The sequence below is a fragment of the Schistocerca gregaria genome, chromosome 2 (genome assembly GCF_023897955.1).
Source record: "Schistocerca gregaria isolate iqSchGreg1 chromosome 2, iqSchGreg1.2, whole genome shotgun sequence".
Taxonomy (NCBI): Eukaryota; Metazoa; Arthropoda; class Insecta; order Orthoptera; family Acrididae; genus Schistocerca; species Schistocerca gregaria.
The window spans coordinates 428,857,716-428,875,505 of NC_064921.1; the positions used below are offsets into that span (position 1 = coordinate 428,857,716).

The window sequence follows — 17,790 nt, forward strand, 5'->3', positions numbered from 1 at the left end:
TCGAATATAGTAAACTTTCTTGATGCTAAGCAACTTATGTCCACGAATCAGCATGGTATTAGAAAGCATACCTCGTGCGAAACTTAGTTTTCCCTTTTCTCACATGATAAACTGAGAGATGCAACAGGCAAATTCCATATTTCTAGATTTCCGTAATGTATTTGACACGGTGTCTCACTGCAGGCTGTTAACGAAGGTATGGAATAAGTTCACAGCTATGTAACTGGCTCGAAGAGTTCTTAAATAATAAAAGCCAGTATGTTTTCCTTGACGGCGAGGGTTTATGAGAGGCAAGGGTATCGTCAGGAATGTCCCTGGGATGTGCGATAGGACTGCTGATCTTCTGTGTATACGTAACTGATTTGGCGGACAGAGTAGGCATGGGCCCTATAATTTCTATGCTTTTTAGCGTAGTTGCATGACATGTCCAGACATTGATTCCTGTGGTTGTTTGCTGACGATGCTTGGTGTACTGCTAGGTATCGAAGGTGAGTGACTGTGGGCGTTTAAATATCTGGACGTAACGTTGCAAAACGATATGAGGTGGAACCAGCATGTGAAGACTGTGGTAGGGAAGGCAAATGGTCGACTGTGGTTGATTGGGAGAATTTTAGGAATGAGTGGTTCACCTGTAAAGGAGACCATATATAGGACGGTGGTGCGACCTATTCTTGAGTATTGTTTAGGTGTTTGGGATCCGTGTCATTTGGGATTGAAGGAAAACACCAAAGCAATTCAGACAATAGCTACTAGATTTGTTATCGGTAGGTTCGAACAAAGCTTAAGTGTTACGGGCATGCTTCGGGAACTCAAATAGGAATCCCTGGAGGGAAGGCGGCGTTCTTATCGGGAAATAGTAGCGAGAAAATTTAGAGACCCGTCACTTGAAGTTGATTGCCGAACCATTCTGCTCCCGCCAGCATGTATCACGCGTAAGGACCACGAAGACAAGATACGGAGGCGTACAGGCAGTCGTTTTTCCCTCACTCTACTTGCGAGTGGAACAGGAGAAGAAATGACAAATAATGGTACACGGTACCCTCCGCCACGCGCCTTACGGTAGCTTGCAGAGTACCTATATAGATGTAGATGTAATGGCTAACGCTTGTTGCTGGGGTAGCCTTTCGGTAGCGAACGTGAGTCCGTTCGTTGGTGGCCCACAACCAATGTTGTTGTGACAGATGTGCAAATGTTTTGTGCCATCTGACGTACTGAATGATGTGAAGCCATTTCGTTAGACATTGATCAATGCCTGTAACACAAGTTTGCTTCAGAAGAGTAGCCGCCCGGCAGGCATGGGCCCTATAATTTCTATGCTTTTTAGCGTAGTTGCATGACATGTCCAGACATTGATTCCTGCCCTCACTTTGTTCAAGACTCCGTCTATCACCCTTCGCCACTTGTCGACATCGTTTTGTTACAGCCGTGTTCATGTCTCAAAAGAAATGTACAGGTCTCATTGAAACGTGACAAACACATGGCACGAGAAGCCATCCTGAATAAACATTATTTGTAGACGTATTTGAAACGCAAGATTCAAGAGCGAAAAGCGAATGAATTGATAGCAGCAGGTACAGGTACAGGTATAGAGGTACAGGTACTTGTACCAAGGAGCATCCTGATACATCAAAACATCCATCACCGCCAGACAGAACCTCAATATCACTCCAATGCCGGAACCAGAAACAGAAGTAAGCTTCCTCTGGTAGAGCATGTTGGTACAACTGCGCCCTCATTGGCTTGCACCAGTTATAACCGTTCATTTAATTAAGAGCAATATTATCAGGCTTATTCTCATATTGGAGGGAGGTGATCGATAATATCGGACATAATTAATAACTTTGAAAAAGTTTTAGTTAAAATTATCGATCGCCCGCAGCAAAGTAGCACTTCAGGGAAAGCAACGGCTGCTTATGTTTCTAAATTCTACTATGTAAACAATGAGCGGGCATTGTTACTTCTCATGTCTTGTTTTCTGCGCTCTGAATAAGTTCACGTAGCTGCGGCGTGCGGGCATTTCAGTGTGATATGCTAGGGAAAGGATCAGGGCGCCTCTGTTAAACTACAACAAAATTGACTGTATGTTAATTTTTACGGGTTAGACTTTTGCCGTAAGGGCACGGACTAAGAATATCTGAGGAATTAATTGTCTGCGCGAGAAAAAGTATCGCTCAGTATTAAATTCCCGATCTGTGTAATATACGCAGGGGCATTAAATCGAATATAACAACGGAACTAGATGTTAGCTATGTGAAAATGAAAGCGTACGAAGTTTGAATAACTGTATCGAAGTATAGTAATGGACTATAATCCCTTCTATAATATCTTTGAGTGATGAACTATAAAAATCACAGTCATTTTAGTTGCCGTAATCGCTGAGAGTAATTGTAGAATCTATCCTCCTTTTCCCTCTATACAAAACTCAGTCATTCATGATCATTTAATCATTATTGAATGTTCTTAATAAAAAAACTAAAGTGATTTCCATAATTAAGTGTGTATTAGTAAATAACAACTAACATTCAAAGAGGTTATTAACAATCTTGTCTTTGGTAACGCAACAACAAATGAAGGGTGATTGACTGAGCAAAAAGTTAACATTAATTATTATGAAAACCCGAAATTTAGTCGCCGTTGCTGTGAAGATGTTTGTGGATGCCCCATCTAATGTATAGATATAACTAAAAGCTTGTCATGTACAGTTGATAACAAAATCAATAGTGTACGTCAGAGAAGTTGACGGCAGCAGATCGACGGAGGGCGGTTACAACTGGCGCCCAACATGTGCCTCGAAAAAAAGTATGAAAACAATTATTACGAAATAAACAGTTGTAAAATATAATTTTTGTGATTGAGTAATGAACAGTGACTGAAAACTTTCAATTATTTGTTTCATATTCGCCAATACGACAACCCACGACGCACGCGCAAGGACACAAGTTTATTGCGGACGGAAGATCGCATCTGCGAGTGCGGCCGACAAAGAGGCGCCAACCTCCGGGAACTACAAGACTTCAAAAGCTGCAGGGAAGGTAGGAAATAATTGACTTGTCTTACTGCGGCTCCGACTAGGGTAATTTCTAAGAATGATTGCATCTCGAAGTCGCGGGGTCCAAACGATACATATCGAAGGTGCGATCCTAAATCGCTCACGCGACTCTGGAGGCGGGCGTTATGAGTATATTTACGGTGGTCACTACAGCAACGACAAAAGAACAGCGTTACAAAAATACTTGTAATTACGTAGGAGACGACTTACCTTACTCAAATGGTTCTAAGCACTATGGGACTTAACTTCTGAGGTCATCAGTCCCCTGGAACTTAGAAGTACTTCATCCTAACTAACCTAAGGACATCACACACATCCATGCCCGAGGCAGGACTCGAACCTGCAACTGTAGCGGTCGGGCGGTTCCAGACTGAAGCGCCTTGAACCGCTCGGCCACTCCGGCCGGCGACTTACCTTACTCATTGTCGGTGTTGTCATGAGGAAGTTCGTGCGATCTGTACGCTACGGGAACAATTCCCTTTTTGCCATTAATTCGTGGAGGTGCGTAACTTAGATAACTAACGGAACAGCGGAAAACAGATGAAAATGACCATGACAAATAATTGATCATAACGCCCGCCACCAGAGTCGCGTGATCGATTTAGGATCGCACGTTCGATATGCATCGTTTGGAGAGGCAATCATTCTTGGAAATCACCCATACTTGTATGTTTAAAGACATTTTATTACTGGTTGAACAGTACTTCATTGCGCTTCCTTTTAATTTTAATTGCGTGGATAAAGCAAGTCTGTGACGCAGAAACTGTATAAGTAGTTAGAGTTATATTTTATTTCTTGTGTATTCTTATTTTGGTGTTAATCTGAAAGTGTATATTGATAACAATAAAACAGGGATACCATTTAAGATCGAATCTAAGTCTCGGGACTTTTTCGAGAGAAGATACGAGCAAGGATATAAACTGTGTGGAAAATTTAGATGTTAATAGGACAGAGGATTTCTAGAAACTTGAAACGTCAAAGATGAGTAGAACTAATTTGGTGTGGAATAATGACGATACCAAAAGTTACGAGGTTGAAACTGTAGGTACTTGTGAGGAAAGTAATCCTACCAGCATGGTCATTATGCCATCTGGAGATATCAGTATCAATAAGCTGTTTGAATTTCTAGTGAAACAAATCAGGAACAAATAGAGCTAAATAAACTACGTGATCTTAGAGATAAAGCCTTTAGAGAGGAAATTTTAGAGTAAAACGAACAACGCGATCCTATAGAAAGGGAACAAGAGAAACAAGGCGAACTTGCGAGAAAAGCTTTTCGGGGGGTGGGGGTGGGGGAGATGTTAGAATTACAGAAGAAACTAGATTATCAAGACCAAGAATTTGAGGAAGATGTATTAAAGACTGTTAGTGATATTGAATCACATACTAAGAAAAGGGACGAAAATTCATCTATGTCGGCAGTTAAGTAAACATTAAGTGCAAAATCTTGCAATGAAATGAACGAAACATTGAAAAGTTCGGTCTCAAAATTAGAGTGAACGTGGAAGCAATAAACAGAGAACAGACTAAAATAGGTGAACAGATCGACAGAGTTACTAAACAAGTAGAAGATTTAAAAATCACAAGACAGGAGTTTACTGACGACTAAGATAGAGGAAGATTTGTCAGAATGTTTAGAAGAAAAGGCGGGAGAAGTTCACACGCAAATTGAGAATGCTATCGAGAACGCGACGCAGCAGAGTAAACCAAATAGACTGCGACGCATTTGGTTTAAAAAGTGTACTGGGAAATTACATCACTTCTCGAAAGGAATGGTGCTGCAACGTACTGATGGACGATGGAGAAATATTCTCGTGTACTGGATCATTGAAACAGAGGACAGTGAACATTGCTTGGCTCTGAGCACTATGGGACTTAACATCCATGGTCATCAGTCCCCTAGAACTTAGAACTACTTAAACCTAACTAACCTAAGGACATCACACAAGAGGCAGAGCAAATTCCTAACCCCGCCGGGAATCGAACCCGAGAACCCGGGCGTGGGAAGCAAGAACGCTACCGCACAACCACGGGATGCGGGCAGTGAACATTGCTAACTGCGAGTATCTAGAGTGCCGAAAAATACCACAGTGGATCAGATATATGACGATCAGATACTTTGACCTAATCAATGAAGGATTGTCTTGATTTAAGTTCTGATAAGGTTAGGACTTCCGTTGTTGTTCGAGAAAAAATGTTCATTACTACTCAACTGGTGTATGCAGCAGAACTTCATATATTTTGATAGAACATTTTGACCGGTTTGGTACACTATTTTTTCAACGTGGTCTAATAAAACCATCGAATATTATTAATTTTCCAGTACTTGTACCCTTCAGATTTTGGATATTGGAGAAGGGGGGGGGGGGAGATATATTAAAAAATTCTGTACTGCGAATGTGTAACATTATTGACCCTCTTGCTATCAGAGTCTTTTTCCCATACTGTGAGCAAATGGGTATTTCGATTCCATGTGTGTTCCGCGTGTGATAGATAAGCACCAGATCGGAACTTAGAGTTAAACGTTTGTAGTTTGGCATTAATCAGCTTCTTAGGATAGTCAAGCCGGTAGCAAAAGTGGAACACATGACCTTCAGCGAAAACCAAAGATGAACTCTAGATTGGATGAACTCCTAGAAGTAACCAACATTCTAGAATTAAGCTGTCGCAGACAACCGCCATTATTACGTGGAAGCTGTGTCATCTGGCTGGCTGCTGTAACGTCCCATTTCGGCTACATTAAACTCGCTATTCGGCTTCTGGCGAACTTTAGTCGTGGCACTGAGACCCTCAAACATAAATCAAGAAAAAGCCCTCGATTGCTTCGTACACGCAAATCAGGGTTTCGACGATGTAAACCTCATACTGTGTCTTTTAAATGCTTGTAGTCTGTTCCAGATACAGTAGGGACTCTTCCATTTCTGAAAAGGGTGACGTCACTTGTCGTAAAGCATGGTGAGGGAATGTTGAAAATTGACAAAATAAAACGTCGGGTAAATATTCATAAGACTGTCCCGGAACTGACCTTTGTTAATGAGCTGGAGAACTTTCTAGCACAGGAATGCTGGAAACCATGATTTCTAGGCGCCAATCGATTGCTGTCACATATTAGGCATTCGGTTTTCCCCTCATGCTGTGTCCCGAGTATTTCGCTGTGCCATTACGTCTGACTGAAAGTGAGGAAAAAGCAGCCGGATATTTATGTAAAGCAAAATTCGGGGAAAACGTACGGGGATCTGTTTGCGCAGTAGTTTAAGAGTGGAAGATTTTTGAGAAAACCCTCAGCAAAGTCTGCAATGCGGAACTTAGAGTCAAAATAGAGCGGAACGCTCTCCATTTCCAGCACCTTCTGTGCTGTTCGTTAGCAAAATTCATTCTGCGTACGATTGTAAATATTTTGCAGGCCAGTTTTATTTCCTCCGCCTTGTACAACATCATGTGGACTCACTATGACATGACGAAAATATATGCGTTAAAAAGGTGTAGAGTAGAAGCAAATAAATAGGTAAGACAGTTGCACTGTTCACAGGTAGTCTTTTAGCAGTTTCGCGTAGATGGGCAAATGTAAATGTTAACGTTTACACCCGACGATCAGCTGCAAGTTCTTTCTTCAAGATGTCTCACGTGAAACACTGCATTCTTGTATTATATCATTAGACGTTACTGCCAACGAATGGTCAGGCTATGTCGGGGTACTTTAAAACTTGCCTTGAAGAACGCTGCCGTGGAGCCCCTGCCGAAGGTGCCGTACTTGATCTTGGTCTGCTTGGCCAAGTCCTGGACGCTGTTGATGGGCGACTCCATCCTGCTGATAGTGAGGAAGGCGGCCAGGTTGGCCGTGTACGACGCGATCGCGATCAGCGTGAAGAACCACCACATGCCCGCCAGCAGCCGCGTCGATACAGCCCTGAAAACAGTTCATGGTGGCCACTTAGTGAAAAGGAAATCTTATCTTCAAACCTGGAGATTATTTAACGTGTACTTCCTTGCAGATGAAAATGGTATCATTAAAATTCGATATTTTAGAATGAATATGGAATATCATTTTAGAACTACCAGTCGCCACAAAACTGAATATAATTCTCCGGAAAGAAATTGCTTGTTGGTTAACAAGTAAGTAAGACGATTTGTAAGTCTTCTAGGTGCTACCAGAGTAATGGTCGCAGTGTCGTCCTCATCATGCGATGTTCAATACCACCGTCAAGCTCCAGAGCCTTATTCCTTAATCAAGGACTCAATTTAGATTCACATAATTTTTATGAAGTCAGTTATCATCAACATTTGACCTACAAGGGTCAGAGAAATGTTGTTATTAAGTTCCTCATCAGAAGACTTGGCACCAAAGCTCTGACTTAAACGTCAAATCCCTCCGCAATATCTCGTAACCTGTAGGTATGTGCCACTGTTGATAGAGGTACCACTGTTGTTGGATGAAGACATTCAGTTCGGTGGCCTCTTTGATGTTGTATTAGACGAGAAGGCCGTGTATCAGCATCGGATTTCGTCATCTTCCTTCTCTCTCTCTCTCTCTCTCTCTCTCTCTCTCTCTCTCTCTCTCTCTCTGTTTCTGACTCCCGGCCTCTCACTATTATGATCAGTATGGACAAGAAATTATACCATATAAGCACTCATCACAAAATATATTTTATTTCTCACTGGATAGGTAACTAATAAAGTGGAAGTTTGAGAATATTTCGCCTTACGCGAGTGAAACCCTAAGGAACTCCTCACCTAACAGTGCATTGTACGTTATCTTAGTTAACTGGATGTAAACATAAAACAGATTAGGCTCTACCTGGGTGCCTCACTAAACGTCGTGATTTTTCGTGAAAAACCACCGATCAAATTTTAGAAGGTGTTATTAGTAACATAAGTTCGCAAGAAACATTAAATATGCGCGTTGCTGAGATTTATTTCAGCTTTTAGCCACAGAAATGTCCGGCAGCACAGCCTTTTCCTAAAGCGCAAGCCTGAAAGGCCGTTCTTCGACTCCCGCCAGGGGCACAATGAGCGCCGCTTTCATCCAACTGCGGCCGACTTACGTGCACGCTTATTGCCTGCTCGTAAATTTTGACACCGCCGCGCTGTTATCATCAGTCGTTTCTTGCAGCCGTGACTACAGCAACTACCAGCACCTAAAGATGTTGAGCAGTTGTATCGACGAAAATTGTGGGATTTACACAACATTGTCAAGCAGAAAATCGGAAAAATTAATTTAAAATTTTATTTTAGTTTAGACATGTATTTATATCAACTGGCATCTAATCAGATATCCTTAGAAATTTGATATTGCAATAACCACACTTAAATAAGCTGTACATAATAATAATTATTGTTATTACAATTGATAATAATATTATTATTAATAAGAACAGTGATAATAATAAACTTATAGTAACAAAAATATGTTCTTATAATAATGTCAGATCCATTAACATTATCTTTAGTTTTTTTTCATAATGTGACTTTTCTGTGAAATGAGGGTAATGATATACTAAAAGAATTGCACTGCACGTGTTCACAGAGAAGCAAATCTGGGAAAGTAGTTGACTGCTATAGGGAACAGGCATCAAAGCGGCAAGAATACATGGATAGTTTTGAAAATGTGACACAAATACTAGTTCGCTGTGGGACACAAGGAAGCTATCTGAAAGAAATAGAAAAATATTTTGTGTTATACATAAGTATAGCCAATATGTTCTATTGCTGTTATGGAATGATGATAGGTATTTGTAATGTGAGGCAGTATGTCGAGGACACCAGTGACTAAAAAGTCGATGAAGAGAGCATGTTGCAAGAGAGAGATTTTCTGCGTCTCTGACGGTTTATTTCTTCCCATTTTATATGTTCATTCAAGATAATGGCTTGATCTAATATTATCTGATAAGGTAACTGGACACCACCAAAGAGTGTGCGAAGAACTGTTGCACAAAAAATCCGCATTTAAAGTTTCGTTGCGAGATGAGGATGACCTGTAATTTCTTAGGGTGTAGTTGGAAAGGAAGAAAGCTATATTAGGTTTTGACATCCTGTCAATAATGAGATCATTAGTGACGGAAGGAAGGTTTGAGACCTGGGTCTTGTGTCCTTCGTGATACTGAACAAAGGTTATCTTTCATTTATATGTATACTAGCGCAGGAATCCGACGCTGCCCAAGTATTTACTTATAGCTGTGTGTCCAAGTCCATATCACGCAGTGTATGGCCTTATGATTGATACTTATGACATCATACTACCTGAGTTATGTGTCGCACAATTACATAATTTTCTAATTACATTCAGCGGCATGTACGGATACTGTCTGCAAAATGTGTTGCGAATGGTGATAGTAGCAACTAAGTAATAAATTTAAACCGTCATGCAGAATGAGGCTGTTTTTCACGAACCTCATTGTTTATGACGTCATATCTCCTGTACTATGTGTCGTACAATAACATTATTTTCACTTATATTGCGTGATACTTGTAGGGGTTGTTAGCGAGAAAAAGTATCGTAAAGATAAGTTTCCTTTAATTTACGTCTATGGTCACAAACTGTTTGATAGCAGATTACCGGTTTTGGTCTTTAATGACCATCATCAGATATGTTTCATAAAAACAAATTCCTAATGTACTGCAGCCTTAGTGGCATCGTCAAATGTTAAATGCGGAATCAGCACCAGCAGACACACACACATTTTTGTAAGATGTAATGATCTGCACTGATAATAAAACCGTCGTGTCTCCAAAACTGCTAGATGAATTTTCGTGTGGGGCAACATATAGACTTTATTTCATCAAAATCGCCTCACAGAAAAAATTCGCATCGTAATCTAAAGTTTTAGGAATCTGGGCAGCTTAATAGTTCTGATTTTTACCTGAATGACACGACTGTCACGGCATAACACTCCAAAGAAACAACAGATGGCGCTATTAGTTTCGTAGTGCACAAAAGAACCCATGGATGGCGCTGTTCTTTTTTTTTTACCTCAGTGACACAAGTATTTTCGAAAGTTCACTTGGCAGAATTACGTTACAAATGCAAACTGACACTGAATTGAGATAGCTAGGATATATGGATTTCATAATTTCCCTTTGTGCATTAAAAACGTAACGAAATTGCTTTGCTTCTTTCGATAGGTTTTATTTATATTTGAGTTCTTGCCTAGGAAAAAAGGATTTACTGTATTGATGAAGTATCCCATAGCGGTTCCGTTTTTACGACCTGAGGTAAGGGACCCTAAAAAAGAACGGTATGCAAAGGCCCTTCTTTAACTTCCGCTGCGAAGCACGCCCGTATAGTGAGTTCTAAATAAGACAGATGTAATGTTCTTGTCAGCATATAAGTAATACCTACAAGTATATAACATTGATAAAATATCACTGATATACAGGGAGAGAACCAACGGACCAAGGGCCTAATCTTCTAGGATTCAGGATAGCACACACTTCCAAGATGGCTGTTCCTACCGGCACGCGAATCTTTGATATCGGCAGACGTTGTAGTCGATACGTTGCGCATTTCCTTGGACGCGATTTCAAATCATGTAATGCAATACGTTTTAAGATAAACTGTGTGCATCCACATGTCAACATTCCTTTCTCAGTAGGCTGAAGGAGATATTTAATTACTCACTTTGGTAGGAGATCGCATCCGGCACCCATGAGAGATCCCATTGTGAACCAAAGAATGTTTATCAAGCTGAACGTGTTTTCAAGTTCTGAGCTATCTTGATCACAGGGATGCGGTCTCGTCCATTCATTCGGTGCCATTCTGAAACGGAAAACATATCTTCTTTATGTAGTTATTACATTTTAATGTGTATGTGGAACAGATCGCATTCATGGGAAAAGCATAAATCTAAGTTAATGAAAAATGAAATGTATCACGAAATTTTAATATTATTATGTTCATAAACTTTCAATCATCATACTTAAAAAATGCTGTGGTTCTATTTACTAAATGGTCAAAGTAATAGAGAATGTAGATTATTTGTATTGTCATGCGTGCTTTTTAATCTTATTTGGTCTAAAAAATCATTCCTTCTATATTACAATACACTATTAATTAGACTGAACATCACACAGAAGTTTTGAAATAATAATCAAGCACATATTGCTAACAGTTTTCACGCGTTATTCGTAATATTTCGCAGGACATATACCAAAATAAGTGCACAAGACACAAGAGAAGCCACATTTTCGTTTAACAAGATTAGAAAGAAACACCAACAAAGACAGGAACTAATTTCAGTGTGAATAAGTATGTAGAAGTGAACAGACAAAACACATAAGGACATGTCTCAAGTTAAAATTTAAAATTTGCTTGCAGGTAATCAGAAGGTAATCGGATTACAAACAGTGAATGACACAAAGCTCATATGGAACTTACCCATATCTAACAGCCACTCATCGGCCATTAATAGTCTTGTATTAGAGTCATGGAAAAAATGTAACTCTTTGTTGAACAAAGAACAATCGACTAGAATCTGCAAAAAGTGTAGCATTTTTCCTTTTGTTATTAAGAAACATCTGCTTTATTTGGGCTACGCTATACAACTGTGAACTCGGCTTTGAAACACTATCCTGATTAAGTTTGAAAGTAATACCATTTCCTTCACCTAACTAAATTCCGCTTGACAACGATGAATTGGTTTAGTTATATCTCAAAAACTCTGAAGAGAATATCTCCAAAGAAGGAAATGAAAAAAACATACAGTGACTTATTAATATCACAATAGCTTCGGCAGCAAATATAGGAGTACGTAATTACACAACAGACCTGTTCGTAATACTAGACTTGATAGAAATGAAGTAGACAAGTGGGAAAAATGAATGAATAAATAAACATAGGATTAACAGAAGTGATGCATAAATATAGTTTTAGGCCCAAGAGAAAGCAAAGACAACTGTATGAAACTTATGCTGTGTTAATTTGGTAGTTGATGAACTCTTTACAATGACAAAAGAAATACTTTATTGTAAACACAGCAAAGTAAAACATCGAGCCAAAGAATCAAAATACCATATATTTAAGAAATTACGCAACGCAGAACAAAAAGAGTTAGCGAAAGAAGCAACAGAAGTGTATCAAAATGCTTATTAGATAAAATATGATTCGGGACTGAAGAAGAGAACAGATGTGTGTAACCTCATGCAACATCTGTGTATTACAAACCTTGCTAAAACGAAGAAAATCGCAGATACGCCAAGAAAAGCAGTTGCCATGTAGATCCATACATCTATCGTGAATGGGTCCAAAAAAGAAAATAGGTTGGGTGGGGGCTTCTCGGGCTTGGTGTAGAGGATGCTGATGCCTGAAAACACGCCCATACTCAGTTCGTCTTGTACCAGTTCTTCCAGCGTAGTTAAGTCGGATCTACAAACTTTTGCTAACATAAGATCCACTTAAACTACCTAAAAAATAACAAACATACACTCGCACCCTGTTCATCTCATTCTACAATGGCCAGCTGTCCCCTATGTTGTCCTATGAATAAAGGTCTCATTTGCTGCATAAATCATGTGGCAATATATTCTACAATATTCTGGACATCCTTGGTTTTGCTTATGGTTTAGGCTGGGTCTAGAAAGCCCACTTCCAACTGCTAGCCTGTTCGTTAATGGATCTACATCAGCGTGTTCTCACTAGAGTGTACATCGCATGGAGCATTACCACCAGAAACTAGTAAATGAAAGCGTAGATCGGTGTTCCTTTAGCCATACATACGTTAACATATCTGTGGTTAAGTAAATGATTTTTCATAACTAATCCAGTTCTGATCTTATTGTAAATAGGGAGTCGATGGTAGTAACTCCCCAATGCTCATTGTCCACAGTACCCGCATACCACGAAAAAATGCTTGGATATGGTGACTGAAAAGGTGTACATCTCTTCCACAGTCGGCAAGCTCATATGGTAACAGTAAATATGGCACAGTGACTTCAAAATGGTTCAAAAAAATGGCTCTGAGCACTATGGGACTTAACATCTATGGTCAGCAGTCCCCTAGAACTTAGAACTACTTAAACCTAACTAAACTAAGGACATCATACAACACCCAGTCATCACGAGGCAGAGAAAATCCCTGACCCCGCCGGGAATCGAACCCGGGAACTCGGGCATGGGAAGCGAGAACGCTACCGCACGACCACGAGCTGCGGACATGACTTCAATAGAAGAATATGTTATGGTAGTCACTGACTAAGTTTTCGAGATACGTTACCATGGTCACCTGCTAGTAGCCACAGTAACCAAAATTCCCGAAACACCTATAGCCAGAGTTGGAAATGACTCATGAAGGTGGGGATAGCTCTCCACAGGTGTCCAAAATCGTCCTGTGTGAAGCAGAGATGAGATTCTTACTCGCACGTGATGCTCAATAATTACTAAGAAAATGTCGCCAGTGGTGCAGTCGTGTGTGAATACTGAACAATATTTTCGTAAGTTAATTTTCGCTGCACGTTAAATTTACTGTTCGACATATACCAAGTTGGGCCTTGCTTTCATCGGGTCGATCAACATCTATACTAGGCGATTATAGCTTTAACTTCTCAAACGCGCTGAAAAAGAGTTTTTGCTTGTAATCTGAAAGGAAATGATCGTATGGCATTATTGGCCGGAAGTTTCCGTATGGTGCTTTTCGTGCGCGTGATGCAAGTGTTTCTAGTTGACGCCACTTCGGTGGCATGTGCGACGATGGTGATAACATGAAATGATTAGGGCAACATCAACGAGTACCCGAGGGAAGAAATCTTCTACCTGTCCGGCAATCGACACCAGAATCCCCCGCGAGAGATCCACACTAACCGCCAGAGTAGGAGTTGCTTAAAATAAATCCCTTGCTTTTATAATTCTTGTCTGGACACTCTGCCTGAGTTGCGCCGCTAGAGGACTTAGCAGTAAAATGGCCCTGCAGCACTGATAGTAGCTAGGCACTACATATATGTGACTGTAGGCTTTCCCGGCGTAAACTATTGATGAAGGTTTCTCGGGTCTCCAGCCGAGTGGCGAAGTAGAAGATGAGAAGTATGACACTTTCCGAAACGTCGCGAGATATCAACGCTATCACCCGGCTAGTCAGTACATGTTTTACATAATTTCGGTGTTTGCACGGCCTATTAGTACCATTAGAGACATTTGAGGAGTGTTTGTGAAAACCGGCATAGGTGCCAAATTGTATTTATTTTAAAGAAAGAAAACCATTTCGAACGTCGTATAATACACTCCTGCAAATGGAAAAAAGAACACATTGACACCGGTGAGTCAGACCCACCATACTTGCTCCGGACACTGCGAGAGGGCTGTACAAGCAATGATCACACGCACGGCACAGCGGACACACCAGGAACCGCGGTGTTGGCCGTCGAATGGCGCTAGCTGCGCAGCATTTGTGCACCGCCGCCGTCAGTGTCAGCCAGTTTGCCGTGGCATACGGAGCTCCCTTCGCAGTCTTTAACACTGGTAGCATGCCGCGACAGCGTGGACGTGAACCGTATGTGCAGTTGACGGACTTTGAGCGAGGGCGTATAGTGGGCATGCGGGAGGCCGGGTGGACGTACCGCCGAATTGCTCAACACGTGGGGCGTGAGGTCTCCACAGTACATCGATGTTGTCGCCAGTGGGCGGCGGAAGGTGCACGTGCCCGTCGACCTGGGATCGGACCGCAGCGACGCATGGATGCACGCCAAGACCGTAGGATCCTACGCAGTGCCGTAGGGGACCGCACCGCCACTTCCCAGCAAATTAGGGACACTGTTGCTCCTGGGGTATCGGCGAGGACCATTCGCAACCGGTCTAGGAATGGTAGAACGATGGGTTCGATGATGGTTTGGATGCACCGTGCACTATTCAGTGTCCCCTCGACGATCACCAGAGGTGTACGGCTAGTGTAGGAGATCGCTCCCCACACCATGATGCCGGGTGTTGGCCCTGTGTGCCTCGGTCGTATGCAGTCCTGATTGTGGCGCTCACCTGCACGGCGCCAGACACGCATACGACCATCATTGGCACCAAGGCAGAAGCGACTCTCATCGCTGAAGACGACACGTCTCCATTCGTCCCTCCATTCACGCCTGTCGCGACACCACTGGAGGCGGGCTGCACGATGTTGGGGCGTAAGCGGAAGATGGCCTAACGGTGTGCGGGACCGTAGCCCAGCTTCATGGAGATGGTTGCGAATGGTCCTCGCCGATACCCCAGGAGCAACAGTGTCCCTAATTTGCTGGGAAGTGGCGGTGCGGTCTCCTACGGCACTGCGTAGGATCCTACGGTCTTGGCGTGCATCCGTGCGTCGCTGCGGTCCGGTCCCAGGTCGACGGGCACGTGCACCTTCCGCCGACCACTGGCGACAACATCGATGTACTGTGGAGACCTCACGCCCCACGTGTTGAGCAATTCGGTGGTACGTCCACCCGGCCTCCCGCATGCCCACTATACGCCTTCGCTCAAAGTCCGTCAACTGCACATACGGTTCACGTCCACGCTGTCGCGGCATGCTACCAGTGTTAAAGACTGCGATGGAGCTCCGTATGCCACGTCAAACTGGCTGACAGTGACGGCAGCGGTGCACAAATGCTGCGCAGCTAGCGCCATTCGACGGCCAACACCGCGGCTCCTGGTGTGTCCGCTGTGCCGTGCGTGTGATCATTGCTTGTACAGCCCTCTCGCAGTGTCCGGAGCAAGTATGGTGAGTCTGACACACCGGTGTCAATGTGTTCTTTTTTCCATTTCCAGGAGTGTAAATATGTAAAATAAAGATGAGCAGTGTGAGAGTACAGCACAGAGTTAGGGGAGGGGGGAGGGGAGGAATCGTGGCCAGGTCTCGGGATTAGATCTCTGCCCACCTTGTCCCGGCCGCCTCCATCCTGTAGCTGACTGTGACCCCAACAAAAAAAATAAAAATAAAAAATTTAAAAAAATGATATTTAAAAAATACTCAGTAGGATTGTGCGAGCGAAAGGCCAAATCCCGAGTTCAAGTCTCGATCCAGGACACTCTTCTAATCTGCCAGAAAGTTTGATATCAATGTGTACTCAGCTGCAGAGTGAAAAATTTCATTTTGGAAATTTATGTTTGGTTTGTTCTTTCTTAATTTGCCCTGTTATTTTATTGCTCATTTTGTGCATTATTTGTGTGTTATACGTATTCTCTCTGGCTTTAGTTCCTGCGTACGGATGAATTTGGTCAGTGGAATTCTGTTAAATCTGTGAACATGCATCTGAAACTTCAGTGTTTCTGTTTCGCTGGGTGACTGGGTTGGTTGTGAATTATTGTACCTGTGGCTGTACGATTACTAAATATTCCACGGTTGTGTTTTATGTTGATTCTATGTATGGTAACTTCTTAGAAATTAAGTTCCATATCTTCATCTGTCTCAATGGTGGATTTTATTTGAGGGTGTACTGTGTTCACGGTGCAGTGTAGTTGTTTTATCTGGGCGTCTTTTTCATCTGCCAAATAAATGACGTTGTTCATGTAGGTATCAATATATAATCTTTTATTATTTTACATGTATGATTTTACTGAATATTGTGTTTTCAAAGTGGTTCACGTCTCCAAGTCGACCACTAGTGTGTGAGGCCATTGTTAGACCTTCCTTTTGTAAATAGAAGTCGTTGTTGAAAGTCCAGTAGTTATGTTCTGCTATAATATTTAGAAAGGCTCCAACTCCATTTGTGTGTCCATTTATTGTGCTCCCTTGTTTCTCCAGTATTCTGTAATAGTGCTGACTGTTTCTCCCACTAGACATTTGTGTACATGAATGTGATGTCCAAAGATATGAAGTTTGCTGTTGGGGGCATATTTATGTCGTTTCCTTTTCTGTCAGTTCTTTGGTATTTTGTAGGTTCCTACTAGTTGTGAAAGTGTGCAGTTTCTGTAGTAATGTATGTGTGTCTAGCTAGGTGGTAGGATGGTGCAATTTGAGATTAATTGTCGGTGTAATTGGACAGCTGTGTTTGCATATCTTTTCTGGTTTATTTAGGTTGGGACTCCTTAGTGCCATACTCGTATATTTTATTTGAAATTTTGTGATGGTTCTTTTGACGGTTTTCAGAAGTTTCCCTATGTTTTGTTGGTACCTCATTTTGGAATCAGTGATTAATTTAATTAGTAGTTAGCAAGTTCTCCCACAATACAACAGTTTTCACCAAACATTCAAAATTAATGCCGTGCTAAATAGAAACAAACCAATCAACAACTGAGTGGCTAAAATAACACAGGACCACTCTATGATTATGGCGACACAAACGGTTTGCTCATATCCAATTTTTTTTAAAAAAAACTTGTGAAGGCTGGTTACAATTAAATATAAAAAAACATGGAAAGCAGTGTATTCAATAGCAACAGAAAATGGAAACCCACCAGAAATGCACAACTGGGTGAAAAATGTAAAGACATATATAACCACACTCAGGAAAAAGTGTTTCAAAAATAAACATATTTCTTTACAACTACTTTGCAGGTGACATACTGTCAAGTGTAAAAAGACAAAAAAATAAGCTGGCTCAAAAATGGAGAAACAGCCATGAACTTTGCATTATATTTTACAGCAACAAATGGAGACCCACTGAAGACGACACATATGTGTCTAAACATTTTTGGGTAAATGAAACACAAATATGTGTATTGTGTAAGATAGAGTTTAAAACCCCATATTTTATTTGCAGTGACGGAGAGAACCTCAGCAAGGGCTTCCAACCTATGCATGTCGATTTCCACAAACTTTTTCGGTCACGATGCACCGACTTGGATTTTATGA

General features: G+C 41.5%; 1 protein-coding gene across 1 annotated transcript in view; it reads right to left on the minus strand.

Moving 5' to 3' along the window:
- LOC126324320 (glutamate receptor ionotropic, kainate 2-like) overlaps positions 1–17,790 on the minus strand; it is a 187,764-nt gene that overhangs the window by 40,495 nt on the left and 129,479 nt on the right. The window contains exons 12-14 of the mRNA XM_049994949.1: positions 12,207–12,345; positions 10,665–10,802; positions 6,758–6,956 (exon numbers count right to left, since the gene is read on the minus strand). Coding sequence (XP_049850906.1) covers positions 6,758–6,956; positions 10,665–10,802; positions 12,207–12,345 — 476 coding nt within the window. The remainder of the gene's footprint in view (positions 1–6,757; positions 6,957–10,664; positions 10,803–12,206; positions 12,346–17,790) is intronic.